Source organism: Saccoglossus kowalevskii, chromosome 7, assembly GCF_978046115.1.
Source record: "Saccoglossus kowalevskii chromosome 7, keSacKowa6.1, whole genome shotgun sequence".
Classification (NCBI taxonomy): Eukaryota; Metazoa; Hemichordata; class Enteropneusta; family Harrimaniidae; genus Saccoglossus; species Saccoglossus kowalevskii.
Window position 1 is genome coordinate 28,166,203 of NC_140647.1, and position 18,035 is coordinate 28,184,237.

An 18,035-nucleotide genomic window follows, 5' to 3' on the forward strand; every position below is an offset into this window, starting at 1 on the left:
GGGGATTTTTTCCCCAGGGCGCTGTGTCTGATAGAGTGCTCGATTGATCGACTAAGACGAGAGCTGAAACGTATTCCGTTGTGTGTGTCTTATTTGACTGTAAAGTTAAAGTGACTTTCCCGATCCCGTACCTCAAGGGGACGTGATACAGAGACGAGACGAGTTCCCCCCCCCCCTGACAAGTGTGGAGACCCCGAGAGAAGAGAATTTCCCCCTGATACAAGCATGGGAAGCAGAAGGGGTGTGCACGTACACAATCCGGGTAATCGTGTTTTAGAAAATGTATCAGTTTGTCTATTTAGTTCTGAGCCGGGTAAACAGAAACATACTGTTACTGTTAACTAATAATATCACCGGTCATCATTTCTCAGTACTCCATTGATTACTTGGCATATGGCATGTGAAAGTCACATGGTATACTGTTATTTGTTAACTAATAATATCATCGGTCATCATTTCTCAGTACTCCACTGATTACTTGGCGTAATGATTTCTCATAATCTTTGTCACACACATTCTGATTATCCACAATTCCCTAACGAATGTTTGGCGAGATTTGACGCATCACGTTTCATTTGCCTTCCTTCTGGACTCGTCGCAGCTCACGACGGTTCAGAACAATGTACATCACATTTTATAAAAATAAACTACCTGATTTTTATTTCATAAAGATGTATCTAAGACATCAAAAGATCATCAGATTCTCGACATTGCGTGCGTCAGTTTGAAACCGGCGTCTAATACATTTTGTTTTGTTTTTCTTTTTTCTTTATTACATTTTTTCGTACCGATGAAATGCGCTACGTACGGTTACAAATGGGAAATGTGAAAGTGTGTTTTAGTGACCAGAAGCAACATCTTTTAGGAGGTTACAACATTAACTGTAAAACTGTCATTATAACTTGAATAACAATAAATATTTGAAAAACTGTAAATTTGATGTGAAACGCAAATAAACCGTGACGTGGCTCATATCAATAGTACGTAACAATAAAGCGTCCATAATTTGTGCTACTTTTGAGCCTAAGAATTGTCGCGAGTTACCAATCTGTTATACTCCTAATACAAACACCCACCATGCTTGGTGTTGTATGGTTCCACAAACGTGTCTGATTTATAATCCGTCAAGTTGTCAAAACTTTCCTTCATATAGGCGTAATAATTCTCATGACAAACGATTCAACACAAAACCAAACACATATTGTCAAATAGTAAGCGTTGGTATTGTACAATTACTATTTATGTATTGTACAATGGTAGATATTTCACGATAGCACCTGTCATTGATGAACCATGGTACAACCATGTATTTATTGGTTACAAAGCCGAAGCCTATACAGGTACTTCAAAATATTGTTCAATCAGGTCACGTGATTCAGCTTATATAGAGAGTTAGTTGTCTGACAGCACATACGACTAGACTAAGACATTGATATTCTAAACACTGGTTATTGTACGTTTGGGTTTGGCCATTTAGCTAATGCCTGATGACAAACAAACCGACTCATGTATAAATATCTACAGTTACAAAAAAACATACTCTGTCAGTACTGTGTTGAAGAGTCGACACTCTGATAAAATGTTCAATTTGTTACACATTTAGATCGAGTGTCGCTAAGTCTAATATCATGCCAAAGCTAGGTACAATTCTCATTGGCCAATTCAAAACAGCCGTCCAAGCCCATTCTACCATGACCGTTCAGCGCTCTCACAGGCGAAACACTGCAAATTATTCAACAGCAACAGAGTGAGTTCGACAACTCTGTGATTGATAACCCTCTGCTATTAATAATTGTCAAATTTCTCACGTATCTAACGTATTCACTCATTTGAACCATATTTTTGTTTTTAATATACGATATTGTGTGTGCAAAAATTGACTGACAAGGGATTTTGTCCGCGCAGTGATGCCAACCGTGTAATTGCTTAAATCTCCAAACGATTTATAAAAAACATGTCCATTTATTACATTATCAACACATTTATACATATTTATTTACATGTGACATTCAAATATTTGATCATATTTATAAATAGTGAATAACATATGTATATGTGCATATTGTACAATCGTTAGCAGGCGATGTGCTACTTATATTGAGCTCCGTGGGTTGCACCGGTGTGACTCAACAACATGACGAAATCCGTCTCGATATCGGGATTGTATAGAAAGAAGGCGTCCTCATTGAAGCGCTCATTAACCCTCGCGCCTGAAAATGTTGAAAACTAGACGCTCTCAGGCTGAAATTGCCATCCCCTGAATTGGGGGGGGGTCAATTTTGCTAACACAAGGGTTTCATCTTGATTTTCGAGGGGGCGACCGTCCTCCCTGTGCCGCCACAACTGTACAGTATGCATACATGCATAAATGGCGACTAGATCTGTTGTTTTCCGGACAGCTTAAAATCCTTTTCAAGAACAGTTTTAGATAATACTGGTGACTTTATTAAACGAATGTAAGTTTAGGAATAAATCGACAACTCTATGTTGTTGTACATGTAAGAGCTAATTCTGGTCTGTCATACATGTACCAAAAATGTGTTCGATTATTATGCAGGCGTTTGATCTCAGACTGCATTACAGCAACCGCTTAACATGTGTGCAGTTCAAAGTAGTACAGTAAATAGGTTATACAGCAGTACAATCGCAGACAAACGAGTGTACACAATTTCCATTATCGACCCTATTACACAAATATTACGATTAAATGCTCCCACTTACTATGAATGAATGAAATCTACTCCGACTCAATCAATCATACTCGGCCATATTACTGATTAGAAATATCCAATATATGTGATGCCTTTGCCGTACCCCTTAAGCTAGTAAATAAATGTTACCTGAAGTTCGTACAAACTTTGCAAGATTAACAGAGTAATGGGAGCTAGAACAGCGATTAAAGTGAAGGCATCGTCAGTAAAGAATTGAAAAACACTGCAGATCGGTATTGTACATAATATAAATATTAACAACTTGATACTTCAATCACAATCTCTTTATTTCGTACTGTGGCCATTGGCCTTATGTACAGATACAAATAAATACATAATAAATTATATTGGAATGGTCGCTGAAACAAGTAAAGAAAAACAAATATAAAATCATAATACATAACATTTGCATTATTAAGTGTTCTCTCCAAACATAAGTTGTCGTACTTGAAAACTATAAAATATATATTTACCAAGGTTTAATTGTATATATGGGGTTTGATTCTGAAATAATGAAATAAACTTTATCTCTGTAGGTGGGGAGTAGTAATACTGTGCAATAAACTTCAACCTTAGGGAGTTATATTTAGGACAAACTAATGTAAAGTGGTATTCGTCCTCAATTACACTACAGCCAAAAGGACACAACCTCTGGTTACGTGGAGTACCACTGGCCCTACGTATACCCTTTTCAATTTGTAGTACATGGGACGAGATCCTTAATCTGCATAAAGCATTTCTGTATATTGCAGAAGATTGACCAATATTTGTAAGATATTTCTCACATGTTAATTCATGTTTCACCTTACAATAAGTTACAAGTTTGGGACTTCTATTAATTTCAGAGTTCCAATCTTGTCTGGAAATATCAAAGCACCTCTGTTTAAACAGTTCCAGAAATACAATAGAATTACTTACATATTGGTCAATCCAAATATGTCCAAAACCATATTTATAGAGAAGATTTTTAACTGTCAAAGCCCAGCAGATAGTACCTGCTCCTGCCATATTAAGTTGAAATTTATACGATTCTTTTAAAATATGTGGAGAAACATCACTTATTAATTTTAACCCAAAACGAATAATTTCAACATTTACATACACTCTAAGATAATGCCGACCCAATTCTTCCCTAACAGCGGAATTAGTGGCAACAAAACTAACACTTAGTAAATATTTGCAAAATTAATTGTGTACTCTCTCCACATCATTAATATCAGAATGTGTGCCCCAAATAGCACTATCGTAGAGGAGAATTGGGAGGATTTTACAATCAAATATACGAAAAGCAACATCAGGCGGTACATCACCCAGATTCTGTAACTTTTTTTTCCAAACAAAAGAGTGCTTTACTAGCCTGTTGAAAAACATATTTTTGTGCCTGGTACCACTTTCCAGAACTGGAAAGTATAACCCCCAAATAATTATATTTTGAAACAGTTTCAATGCTTTTACCCTTCCGAAACCATTTTTCACTGTTTTTTAAACGACCTCCTTTCCGCAAAACAATAATTTTAGTTTTCTTAAGGTTCAATGTAAGTCTCCACTTTGAACAATAGTCTGCCAAATTATTCAATAATCGTTGTAAACGAATAGGTGTACTACTAAACAGAGCCACGTCATATGCATACAATAGGTAACACAATTTCAAAGCACACAGGTAAACTACAGTTTCATGACCTTGTTGAAAAGTTCTATGAAGATCATTAATGTAGAAACAAAACAAAAGAGGTGAAATCACAGAGCCCTGTTGCAAACCCATATTAATATTAAAGTAGTTAGTTACCCCCCAGGGAGTTTTCACTGCTGCCTTTACATGCTGATACATTGAATATAAGGAATTAAATAATTTGCCTTTGAGACCGGTCTTCGATAATTTGTAAAACAATGAGCAATGGTGTACCCTATCGAAGGCCTTCTCATAGTCTACAAATGCACAATAGAAACGACCTTTTAACTGAAAGACATATTTTCCACAAGAGTACGTAAAATGAAAACATTATCTAATGTGCTTCAATGTTTCTGGAAACCACTTTGTTCTTCCACAATTTCATTATAATGTTTTAACCAGGTATTTAACTTATTACTTAATATATAAATTTTACTTATGACGTTTAATAACATAATACTCCTATAATTACCAGGGTCATCCTTGTTTCCCTTCTTGTATACAGGCGATATTAATTCCCTACCCCATTCATCAGGAAAGATTCCCTGGTCAAATACCTTGTTGTATAAAACAAATAACATTTCATGGATTTCTATGGGAGCATTTTTCCAAAATTCTGTGGGTATGCCATCTGGTCCTGGTGCTTTATTTGTCTTTAATTTACTTAAATTTTCCCTAATTTCATCCAAAGAAATAGGCCTATCAAATTCAGAAACATTAAATTCGGTATTTAACACCACATTATCTTCTAAATCATCCATGTAGTTTTTGATTGATGCGAAAAACTCTTTTTGATTTTCGTCCTCTATCAAGGTTAGAGGGTTAAATAAATCATTAAAATAGTTAAACCATTCAACCTCTGATATACTGTCTGGCACATTGGGCCTATTAGATTTCAAACTCTTCCAAAATTGTTTTGAATTAGGTTGTATCGCCATTTTTAAAAATTCATCGCGTTTTTTTCTTTGATAATTCGTTTTCTTATCACGAACTAGTTGCCTGTATGAGTATTTAGACTGCAAATAATAGTCTCAGGTAGCCTGACTTCTACAATTTCTGAAACGATTCAATGCTTGATTTACTTCTCTTTTAGTAGTACAACATTCCTTGTCAAACCAGGAGTTAAAATATGACCTGCCAACGTAATTAGGTTTGTGCATCATATGTGTATTACAAGTATATATAATATCAACTAAATTATTTGCAGCTTTACTTACATTTCCCTGCCTAATATTATCATGAAAATCATGGCGCATCCCCTCAACGTGTTGTAAATTAATATTATTATAATACTTTGGTTTTCCCTTGGTGTTCCACCTTACTTTAGTAGTAGAATAATTGACACTATGCTGGAAGTCATTGACATTCGCAGAATTGGAAACATAAGCAAGTGATATAGCAAATTCAAGTGGCATACGATCAGAATCAACCCGGGCTCCAACTGTAAATACATTGAACAATGGAAACGCATTTGGAAATGACAAAACATAGTCAACAATACTTGTCCCAACCTCTCAAATAAAAGTAAAATTTCCACTACCAGTGTTTTTATAAACCCTACCAATCACAATTCTAAGGCCAGTGCTAATGCAATAATCCAGAATTCACTACCATATTTATTGATCTCATTATCTTTCGACTCCCTTAAAGGTATATCATTACTTTGCTCTAAATCATCTATTGGCAAATACATTGTATTTAGATCAACACTATCACCATAGGTACCAGTTCTACTATTTAAGTCGCCTACAATTATGACATTACAACCAAATTTTGCAGAATATACAATCAGATCTTTTTTCTAATTGATCAAAGTATTTTTCATGTGCAAATATTGAACCCTCGGGAGGTCTGTACACTGTTGCAAATACTAGTATTGTTTGATCATTGCTTATAATTCTAGACCAAACACAGTATGGATCTTTAGAAATATGCTTGATTTTAAATTGACCTGTGTTCTTTTTACGAAAAAAACACAGAAATTCCACCAGAGGCTCTTCCATATTTTTTTCTTTTTTAGACCACTAACATGTAGTTCCTCATACCCTTCAATCTTAAAATCAAATACTTGATACTTCAATAAGAATACAAATATTGTTATATTATGCGGCAATCAATTTCAACGGAAAATAAGAGGACACTTTTGATGTCGAGAACACTTTTGAATGTGACCACGCCCTCAACTTGTTATTCTGTAAATATACGTATGTTATATTTATTTAATAAATAATGTGTCATCGTCGTTGGGGGCAATACGTGGTTTCAATAATTAGAATACCGGACTTATGATCGGTTATTTCCGACACCTGCCACCACACTATTTACTAAACACAAAAATAACTAAACGTCAACACTTCGATCTAGTTAATAATAATAACCTAAAAACAAATCGTTTGAAGGAAATTAAATTGAATTAAAATTAAATTATTGTATTATATATGTGTACCAGCGCTGGTGACTACTTTGAAACTTCACGTCAAATCACTCAAAATTACCCAGTTTGTTCATATCTTGCCCATGCGTGGCGCAACAACCACCGCCCTTTAAGTATAAAATGTATAATTGTGTCTCTATATTAACGTACATTAGAAACTTGATGTGATGTCACTCCGGCTACAACATCCACCACCTCATCCCACCCTCCCTAACGGGCAGCACCATATTATCAGGTCGTGATACCAATATTAGTAAGTGGAAAGCCATGTATTGCCTAATGAGAATATCGCTGTAATTATATTTTTCATTTCTCCTGTATTGTCTTTGGTAAAACTGTATCTGTGTCGCCATAATGATTCACGCACATTGCGTTGTCGTTAGTTTGTGAGTCGAAATACGAAGACCGAGTTAATAACACCTACACAAAGTCCATTCAAGCAGTGAATGCTTACCACCTATGTGGGCCACGCTAGTATATATACGTGCAAATACGACGATTATTGATTACACTCACCTGGACAATGGTGAGATGTCGTGAACACATTATCGTGTACTACATGCAAACTATTTCACCGTAAGACAATAAAGCCACGTTGGAAGGTGTTTATCGACCTCATCGTCCAAATCAAGTCATGGTAAATAGATCATAATCGACCGTTATCCATGGGTCATAGGTTCGAAGTTACGCCCTATGAATATGATTACTAAACCTGCACAATTGAGTGGTGCGTTGGGTGCAGTATTTTTTTCGAAATAGCTTTATTATAATGTCGCCATATCTATCAAATTCTCCACAAAAAATACAATTTGAACACGAACTTAATTTCAACTACGGCATGTTAAAATTTACTCTGGCCTCGGTATATCTCAAATGGAAAAATGCTAGTTTCTGGGCACATTATACTTTACCCCGGAAGCACCCAAAACGCGCCGTTGCAGTTTGATTTTGTTTTTCGCAATTTTGTTCGTTTTATTGCTATTTTCAACGCTAAAAACTATGAGGAAATAATGATAATATAATACAATAGCAATGATTATGTTATGTTAAGTAACGTATATCACTTGGCAATGGACAAGTCACTGCGTGTAAGTCGCAAAAAGTGCATTATGACCTTGTGGTGTACGCAACTTTGGCGACGGTTATTGCTTACATACATCACAACGTTATTATTGTGTATCAGGCTCCTCATAATGCCTCAAAATTATGCCATAAATTATTTCTCAATTTATTTCCATTAAATCTTTCTAAACGAGTGAAACAAATGACCCACGATAGCTATACTGATGTGTTGTGGGAATTCGTTTAGTATTGGGGAAGTGTTACGCTAGTTCCCTTTTTGGAGGGTGTGGTGGCTCTGAAAAGAGCCGTTTTGTTCCGATTTGGTTGATAGGACTGACAAGGTATTGCCAGGTCTGTCGTTAGTTAAGCCCGTTCGCCTCGGATACGACGAGCTAGCTGCATGTCCTTTGGCATGATGGTGACACGTTTTGCGTGGATAGCGCAAAGGTTACAATCTTCAAACAGGCCAACCAAGTAAGCTTCGCTGGCTTCCTGTAAAGCGCCGATCGCTGCTGACTGAAATCGAAGATCAGTTTTAAAATCCTGAGCAATTTCTCGAACTAGGCGTTGGAATGGTAGCTTACGGATCAGCAATTATGTGCTCTTCTGATAACGACGGATTTCACGAAGAGCGACGGTACCCGGCCTGTAACGATGGGCTTTCTTGACTCCACCCGTCGAAGCAGGTGCACTCTTACGAGCGGCCTTGGTTGCCAACTGCTTGCGTGGAGCCTTTCCACCAGTAAACTTACGTGCGATTTGCTTGGCACGAGCCATTTTACTCAGTTTGCTCTCGGCTGAGTTCAAAATGTGAAAACATGAACGTATTTTTTTTTCTTTCAATTTTTCACTCAGTAAAAATTACAATTATATATTTTCATCTCTGATACTGAGAACCCAACGATTGACAGATCTATGCGTCACATAGTCAACACTGTAACTAACTAAATGAGTTTTAAAATGTTGTAAATGGGAATGGATTAAGTTTGTGCAAAGAGGAATTTACTCCAATCTTCTGGGATTAATGGCTCGATCGTGATAACGAAAAAGTAGCACGATGAGTGGGTTACTGAAATGATTTGTAATTCATTACAGCAATTTTGTCCAGATCTAGGGTCTAGTTTTGATTAGGATTTGTTAATTTCTTTTTAATGACTGTCACTCTAAGCGGTTAATATTTTTCTTTGAAGCAGAACGCAAGTGTCAAATTTGTTACAAAATGTGTAATTTATAATTGAGTATTACAAGTTTAGTGTGTATGACATTGTTCCTATAATTACGTGCATGAGGAACTTGATGTGATGTCATACGAGTTACTACCCTCCTCCGGCGGACATCACCTAAATATCAGGTCGTAATACCAATCTCAGTCAGTAAAAAGCCATGTATTGCCTAATGAGAATATCGCTGTAATTATATTTCTTATTTCTCATTTATTGTCTTTGGTAAAACTGTGTCTGTGTCGCAATAATGATTCACGCACATTGCGTTGTCGTTAGTTCGCGAGTTGAATTACCACGACTTAATTAATAACACCTACACAACGTCCATTCAAGCAGTGAATGCTTACCACCCACGTGGGCCACGCTAGTGTATATACATGCAAACACGACGTGTGTACGATCATCGACAAATTTACGATGATAATAGTCACTCGGACAATAGCGAGCTATCGCGAACAAGTCACTGTGTACTACACGCTAACTGTTTCACCGTATCATAATGAAGCAACGATGGGGGTGCTGGTAGCGCGATAATATGCATTTATCGACCCCATCTCTCAAATCAACCTCTTATTGGCTGGATTATTAATTGTATAAATTGCATTTTTCCTAATAATCGCGCTCTGTTAGCGATGGGACGTTTCGCGACGTAAAAATGAGACACATGCGGATGAAAGCAATGTCGTTCAATCGACAACTGTGTTTTGTTATGCAGACGTTCATCGTCTATAATACAGCCACATCTTTCAAAACCATAATCTGCATCGACCAACGCTTTAAATAGCCACTGTGACACCAAATTACTCCACCAAAGCGCTTTGTCGCTAGAGGGCGCAAAATAATAAAGGCGTAATGACACCAGTGATCCAACAACGTACATTAAACAAAAATTTGATAAACCATACTTGCAAAAACATTATGATTAGATATTAAATGAAAACATTGTGATTAATGGCGGCAATAATGTGCACACGTAACAAAGGTTGGAGTCGCGTTTGAGTTCAATTATTTCTGTTCAAACTGCAGTAGATTGAAAGTACAGCGGTATAACTTATATATCGGTAGCATTCGGACGTCTTTTAATGATAACTTTAATTGTTTTCAACGAGCATTTGATATTCACAGCGCTCAAAGGTTCAAGTTGAATAACTTGCATGGCGATTAAATCCATGTTCATGTCACCATCTCTACTCGTCGCGTACTGCACAAACAGAATGATAAACTTTGAAACAAGCATGGGAAGCGGAAGGGGTGTGCACGTGCACAATCCGGGTAATCGTGTTTTAGAAACTTTATCAGTTTGTCTATCTAGTTCTGAGCCGGGTAAACACAAACACACTGTTACTGTTAACTAATAATATCACCGGTCATCATTTCTCAGTACTCCATTGATTACTTGGCATAACTATTTTTCATAATCTTTGCCACAAGCATGCTGATTATCCACAATTCCCTAACGAATGTTTGGCGAGATTTAACGCAGCACGTTTCATTTGCCTTCCCTCTGGACTCGTCGCAGCTCACGACGGTTCAGAACGATGTACATCACATTTTATAAAAATAAACTACCTGATTTTTATTTCATAAAGATGTATCTAAGACATCAAAAGATCATCAGATTCTCGACATTGCGTGCGTCAGTTTGAAACCGGCGTCTAATACATTTTGTTTTGTTTTTCTTTTTTCTTTATTACATTTTTTCGTACCGATGAAATGCGCTACGTACGGTTACAAATGGGAAATGTGAAAGTGTGTCTTAGAGACCAGAAGCAACATCTTTTAGGGGGTTACAACATTAACTGTAAAACTGTCATTATAACTTGAATAACAATAAATATTTGAGAAACTGTAAATTTGATGTGGAACGCAAATAAACCGTGACGTGGCTCATATCAATAGTACGTAACAATAAAGCGTCCATAATTTGTGCTACTTTTGAGCCTAAGAATTGTCGCGAGTTACCAATCTGTTATACTCCTAATACAAACACCCACCATGCTTGGTGTTGTATGGTTCCACAAACGTGTCTGATTTATAATCCGTCAAGTTGTCAAAGCTTTCCTTCACATAGGCGTAATAATTCTCATGACAAACGATTCAACACAAAACCAAACATATCTTGTCAAATAGTAAGCGTTGGTATTGTACAATTACTATTTATGTATTGTACAATGGTAGATATTTCACATTAGCACCTGCCATTGATGAACCATGGTACAACCATGTATTTATTGATTACAAAGCCGAAGCCTATACAGGTATTTCAAAATATTGTTCAATCAGGTCACGTGATTCAGCTTATAGAGAGTTAGTTGTCTGACAGCAGATAAGACTTGACTAAGACACTGATAGTCTAGACACCGGTTACTGTACGTTTGGGTTTGGCCATTTAGCTAATGCCTGATTACAAACATTGTTAGTTCGTTTTACGAGTAATCGACTCCTGTATAAATATCTACAGTTACAAAAAACATAGTTCTGTCAGTACTGTGTTGAAGAGTCGACACTCTGATAAAATGTCCAATTTGTTACACATTTAGATCGAGTGTCGCTAAGTCTAATATCATGCCAAAACTAGGTACAATTCTCATTGGCCAATTCAAAACAGCCGTCCAAGCCCATTCTGCCATGACCGTTCAGCGCCATCACAGGCGAAACACTGCAAATTATTCAACAGCAACAAAGTGAGTTCGGCAACTCTGTGTTTGATAACCCTCAGCTATTAATAATTGTCAAATTTCTCACGTATTCACTCATTTGAACGATATTTTTGTTTTTATACGATATTGTGTGTGCAAGAATTGACTGACAAGAGATTTTGTCCGCACAGTGATGCCAACCGTGTAATTGGTTAAATCTCCAAACGATTTATAAAAAACATGTCCATTTATTACATTATCTACACATTTATAAAAATCTTATATACATGTAACATTCAAATATTTGATCATATTAATAAATAGTGAATAACATATGTATGTGTGCATATTGTAGAATCGTTAGCAGGCCATGTGCTATTTTGTATTGAGCTCCGTTGCGTGACTCAACAACATGACGAAATCCGTCTTGATGTAGCGTTTGTATAGAAAGAAGGCGTCCCCATTGAAGCGCAATCATTATGAATGAGAAAGGACTGTCGATACGGCTCGTATATGTGTTACATCATTTGGAATACGAGCGTTACTGTGCAAATGTGAGAATCTATTTTTATTGACGTGTCCTTCACAGTGTGGACTGAGTGTACTGTACTGTCTGAGTGCATACTTTGAGGTATTCTCGTAATAACCTCATATTTTAATAATTTTAAATACTTTCCCATCAATGTTGTTTTTTAATAACTTATAATATAGGCCTTCCCTCCATACCCTGTCAAAAGCCGTGGCAAACGCTACGAAACATACATATCATTTTTGTTTGTTCTTGTTATATTTTTTAATCAAAGTATTCATATTGAATTTATCTGAATTCACTTGTATGGGTAGAAAGCTATAGGTGTCCTCGAGAAGGGGCATATACAGTAAATGCGAGGCAGCTAAGGAAGGTAGGGTTAAAGTTAGGATTAGAGGATACATTAGAATGTGTTCCATGTAGAAATGATCAGAGTTGTTGAACAGGCGATCACTACGACAGAGGCGGTGGCACAAAATGTTGCATGGATGGGCGAGGCGCGAGCTTACTAGGGGGAACCATTTTCCCCCTTAACATTGTGAACTCTAGACGCTAGTAATTGACATTTACTGCATTTTTAGCGGGCTATTTTGCTGACTCAAGGGGTTTCAGATTGACTTTCCAGAGTGCGACCATCCTCCCTGTGTCGCCGCAAATGTACGGTATGCATAAATTTATATATGCATAAATGGCGACTAGATCTGTTGTTTTCTTGACAGCTTCAAATTGTTTTTTCAAGAAACACGTATGTCATATTTGATTAATAAATAATGTGTCGTCGTCGTTGGGGGCAATACGTGGTTTCAATAATTAGAATACTAGACTTATGATCGGTTATTTCAGTCCGACACCTGCCACCACACTATTTACTGAACAAAAACAACTGAACCCCAAAACTTTGATCTAGTTAATAAAAATAACCTAAAAACAAGTCGATTTAAGGAAACTAAATTGAATTAACATTAAATTATTAACACTATTGTATTATATATGTGTACCAGCACCGGTGACTGCTTCAAAACTTAAAGTCAAATCACTCAAAATTACCCAGTTTGTTCATATCTTGCCCATGCGTGGCGCAGCGACCAACGCCCTTTAAGTACAAATGTATGAATGTGTCCATATAATAACGTAGAAACTTGATGTGATGTCACTCCAGCTACAACATTCACCACCTCAACCCACCGTCCCTGGCGGTCAGCACCATATTTCCATGTCGTGATACCAATCTTAGTAAGTGAAAGGCCATGTATTGCCTAATGAAAATATCGCTGTAATTATATTTCTCATTTCTCTTTCATTGTCTTTTGGTACAACTGTGTCTGTGGCGCCATAATGATTCACGCACATTGCGTTGTCGTTAGTGTGTGAGTCGAAATACGAAGACCGAATTAATAACACCTACACAACGTCCATTCAAGCAGTGAATGCTTACCACCTATGTGGGCCACGCTCGTATATATACGTGCAAATACGACGATTATTGATTACAGTCACCCGGACAATGGTGAGATGTCGTGAACACGTTATCGTGTACTACGTGCTAATTATTTCACCGTAAGACAATAAAGTCACGTTGGAAGGTGTTTATCGACGTCATCTTCCAAATAAAGTCACGGTAAATAGATCATAATCGACCGTTATTCATGGGTCATAGTTTCGAAGTTATGCCTTATGAATATGATTACCAAACCTGTGCAATGGAGTGGTGCGTAGGGTGCGGTATTTTTTTTCGAGATAGGTTTATTATAATGTTGCCAAACCTATCAAATTCTCCGCAAAGAAATACAATGTACAGTACAAAATATGCTAGTTTCTGGGCATGTTAGACTTTACCCCAGACGCACCCAGAACGCGCCGTTGCAGTTTGGTTTGGTTTTCTCAATTTTAATCGTTTTATTCTTGCTTCAATTGCTACAAACTACGGGGAAATAATGATGATATAGATTAATAGCCATGACCACGTTTAAGTAATGTATATCACTCGGCATTGCACAATTCTCTGCGTGTAAATCGCAAATTGTGCAATATGACGCCGTCATGTACGCAACTTTGAAGAGGGTTATTGCTTACATATATCACAATGTTATTATCGTGTTCCAGATTCCTCATTATGCCTCAAAATCATGCCATATTTTTTTTCTAAATTTATTTAAATGACCCACGATAGCTATACTGATGTGTTGTGGGAATACGTTTAGTATTGGGGAAGTGTTACGGTAGTTCCCTTTTTGGAGGGTGTGGTGGCTCTGAAAAGAGCCGTTTTGTTCGATTGGTTGATAGGACTGACATGGTATTGCCAGGTCTGTCGTTAGTTAAGCCCGTTCGCCTCTGATACGACGAGCTAGCTGCATGTCCTTTGGCATGATGGTGACACGTTTTGCGTGGATAGCGCAAAGGTTACAATCTTCAAACAGGCCAACCAAGTAAGCTTCGCTGGCTTCCTGTAAAGCGCCGATCGCTGCTGACTGAAATCGAAGATCAGTTTTAAAATCCTGAGCAATTTCTCGAACTAGGCGTTGGAATGGTAGCTTACGGATCAGCAATTCTGTGTTCTTCTGATAACGACGGATTTCACGAAGAGCGACGGTACCCGGTCTGTAACGATGGGGTTTCTTGACTCCACCCGTCGAAGCAGGTGCACTCTTACGAGCGGCCTTGGTTGCCAACTGCTTGCGTGGAGCCTTTCCACTGGTAGATTTACGTGCGGTTTGCTTGGTACGAGCCATTTTACTCAGTTTGCTCTCGGCTGAGTTCAGAATGTGAATTGCAGTTTTAAGCCAATATTTATACGGCAAAGATGAATACAATAGCTGTCACGTGATCATATTGGGGATTACATTGGCCAACCAGCGGGCTTCAAGAAAAACACATTCTATGTCAATGGTACCATTTTACACATTTACGGTGAAGACGAACCCCCAACCAGGAAGGGCATTATCAACCACCATTTTATTATGACGTCACAGTCAATGGGATGTCATCAAAGACCATCCACAGTATGAACATATTTTTTTTTCTTTCAATTTTTCACTCAGTAAAAATTACAATTATATATTTTCATCTCTGGTACTGAGAACCCAACGATTGACAGATCTATGCGTCACATAGTCAACACTGTAACTAACTAAATGTTGTAAATGGGAATGGTCTAAGTTTGTGCAAAGAGGAATTTACTCCAATCTTCTGGGATTAATGGCTCGATCGTGATAACGAAAAAGTAGCACGATGAGTGGGTTACTGAATTGATTTGTAATTCATTACAGCAATTTTGTCCAGATCTAGGGTCTAGTTTTGATTAGGATTTGTTAATTTCTTTTTAATGACTGTCACTCTAAGCGGTTAATATTTTACTTTGAAGCAGAACGCAAGTGTCAAATTTGTTACAAAATATGTAATTTATAATTGAGTATTACAAGTTTAGTGTGTATGACATTGTTCCTATAATTACGTGCATGAGGAACTTGATGTGATGTCATCCGAGTTACTACCCTCCTCCGGCGGACATCACCCGAATATCAGGTCGTAATACCAATCTCAGTCAGTAAAAAGCCATGTATTGCCTAATGAGAATATCGCTGTAATTATATGTCTTATTTCTCATTTATTGTCTTTGGTAAAACTGTGTCTATGTCGCAATAATGATTCACGCACATTGCGTTGTCGTTAGTTCGCGAGTGGAATTACCACGACTTAATTAATAACACCTACACAACGTCCATTCAAGCAGTGAATGCTTACCACCCATGTGAGCCACGCCAGTGTATATACATACAAACACGACGCGTGTACGATCATCGACAAATTTTCGATGATAATAGTCACTCGGACAATGGCGAGCTATCGCGAACAAGTCACTGTGTACTACACGCTAACTGTTTCACCGTATCATAATGAAGCAACGATGGGGGTGCTGGTAGCGCGATAATATGCATTTATCGACCCCATGTCTCAAATCAACCTCTTATTGGCTGGATTATTAATTGTATAAATTGCATTTTTCCTAATAATCGCGCTCTTTTAGCGATGGGACGTTTCGCGACGTAAAAATGAGACACATGCGGATGAAAGCAATGTCGTTCAATCGACATCTGTGTTTTGTTATGCAGACGTTCATCGTCTAAAATACATCCACATCTTTCAAAACCATAATCTGCATCGACCAACGCTTTAAATAGCCACTGTGACACCAAATTACTCCACCAAAGCGCTTTGTCGCTAGAGGGCGCAACATAATAAAGGCGTAATGACACCAGTGATCCAACAACGTACATTAAACAAAAATTTGATAAACCATACTTGCAAAAACATTATGAATAGATATTAAATGAAAACATTGTGATTAATGGCGGCAATAATGTGCACACGTAACAAAGGTTGGAGTCGCGTTTGAGTTCAATTATTTCTGTTCAAACTGCAGTAGATTGAAAGTACAGCGGTAATAACTTATATATCGGTAGCAATTCGGACGTCTTTTAATGATAACTTTAATTGTTTTCAACGAGCATTTGATATTCACGGCGTTCAAAGGTTCAAGTTGAATAACTTGCATGGCGATTAAATCCATGTTCATGTCACCATCTCTACTCGTCGCGTACTGCACAAACAGAATGATAAACTTTGAAACAAGCATGGGAAGCGGAAGGGGTGTGCACGTGCACAATCCGGGTAATCGTGTTTTAGAAACTTTATCAGTTTGTCTATCTAGTTCTGAGCCGGGTAAACAAAAACATACTGTTACTGTTAACTAATAATATCACCGGTCATCATTTCTCAGTACTCCATTGATTACTTGGCATAACTATTTTTCATAATCTTTGCCACACGCATGCTGATTATCCACAATTCCCTAACGAATGTAAGGCGAGATTTAACGCATCACGTTTCATTTGCTTTCTTTCTGAACTCGTCGCCGCTCACGACGGTTCAGAACGATGTACATCACATTTTATAAAAATAAACTACCTGATTTTTATTTCATAAAGATGTATCTAAGACCTCAAAAGATCAGATTCTCGACATTGCGTGCGTCAGTTTGAAACCGGCGTCTAATACATTTTTTTTGTTTTTCTTTTTTTTTGGTGCAATTTTTCGTACCGATGAAATGTGCTACGTACGGTTAGAAAAGGGAAATGTGAAAGTGTGTCTTAGAGACCAGAAGCAACATCTTTTAGAGGGTTACAACATTAACTGTAAAACTGTCATTATAACTTGAATAACAATAAATATTTGAAAAACTGTAAATTTGATGTGGAACGCAAATAAACCGTGACGTGGCTCATATCAATAGTACGTAACACTAAAGCGTCCATAATTTGTGCTACTTTTGAGCCTAAGAATTGTCGCGAATTACCAATCTGTTATACTCCTAATACAAACACCCACCATGCTTGGTGTTGTATGGTTCCACAAACGTGTCTGATTTATAATCCGTCAAAGTTGTCAAAGCTTTCCTTCACATAGGCGTAATAATTCTCATGACAAACGATTCAACACAAAACCAAACATATCTTGTCAAATAGTAAGCGTTGGTATTGTACCATTACTATTTATGTATTGTACAATGGTAGATATTTCACGATAGCACCTGCCATTGATGAACCATGGTACAACCATGTATTTATTGATTACAAAGCTGAAGCCTATACAGGTATTTCAATATATTGTTCAATCAGGTCACGTGATTCAGCTTATAGAGAGTTAGTTGTCTGACAGCGCATACGACTAGACTAAGACACTGATAGTCTAGACACCGGTTACTGTACGTT

At 37.3% G+C, this 18,035-nt stretch overlaps 1 protein-coding gene and 1 pseudogene across 1 annotated transcript; both read right to left on the reverse strand.

Annotated features, from left to right (window-relative positions):
* Window positions 1-8,239: 8,239 nt before the first annotated feature.
* Window positions 8,240-8,653, reverse strand: LOC146740910 (histone H3.3 type 2-like; annotated as a pseudogene).
* Window positions 8,654-14,582: 5,929 nt separating this feature from the next.
* On the reverse strand, window positions 14,583-14,996 carry LOC100372430 (histone H3.3A-like). Its single transcript, XM_002736389.3, has one exon. The coding sequence runs from the start codon at window positions 14,994-14,996 to the stop codon at window positions 14,583-14,585; it is 414 nt and encodes a 137-aa protein (XP_002736435.3).
* Window positions 14,997-18,035: the final 3,039 nt, after the last annotated feature.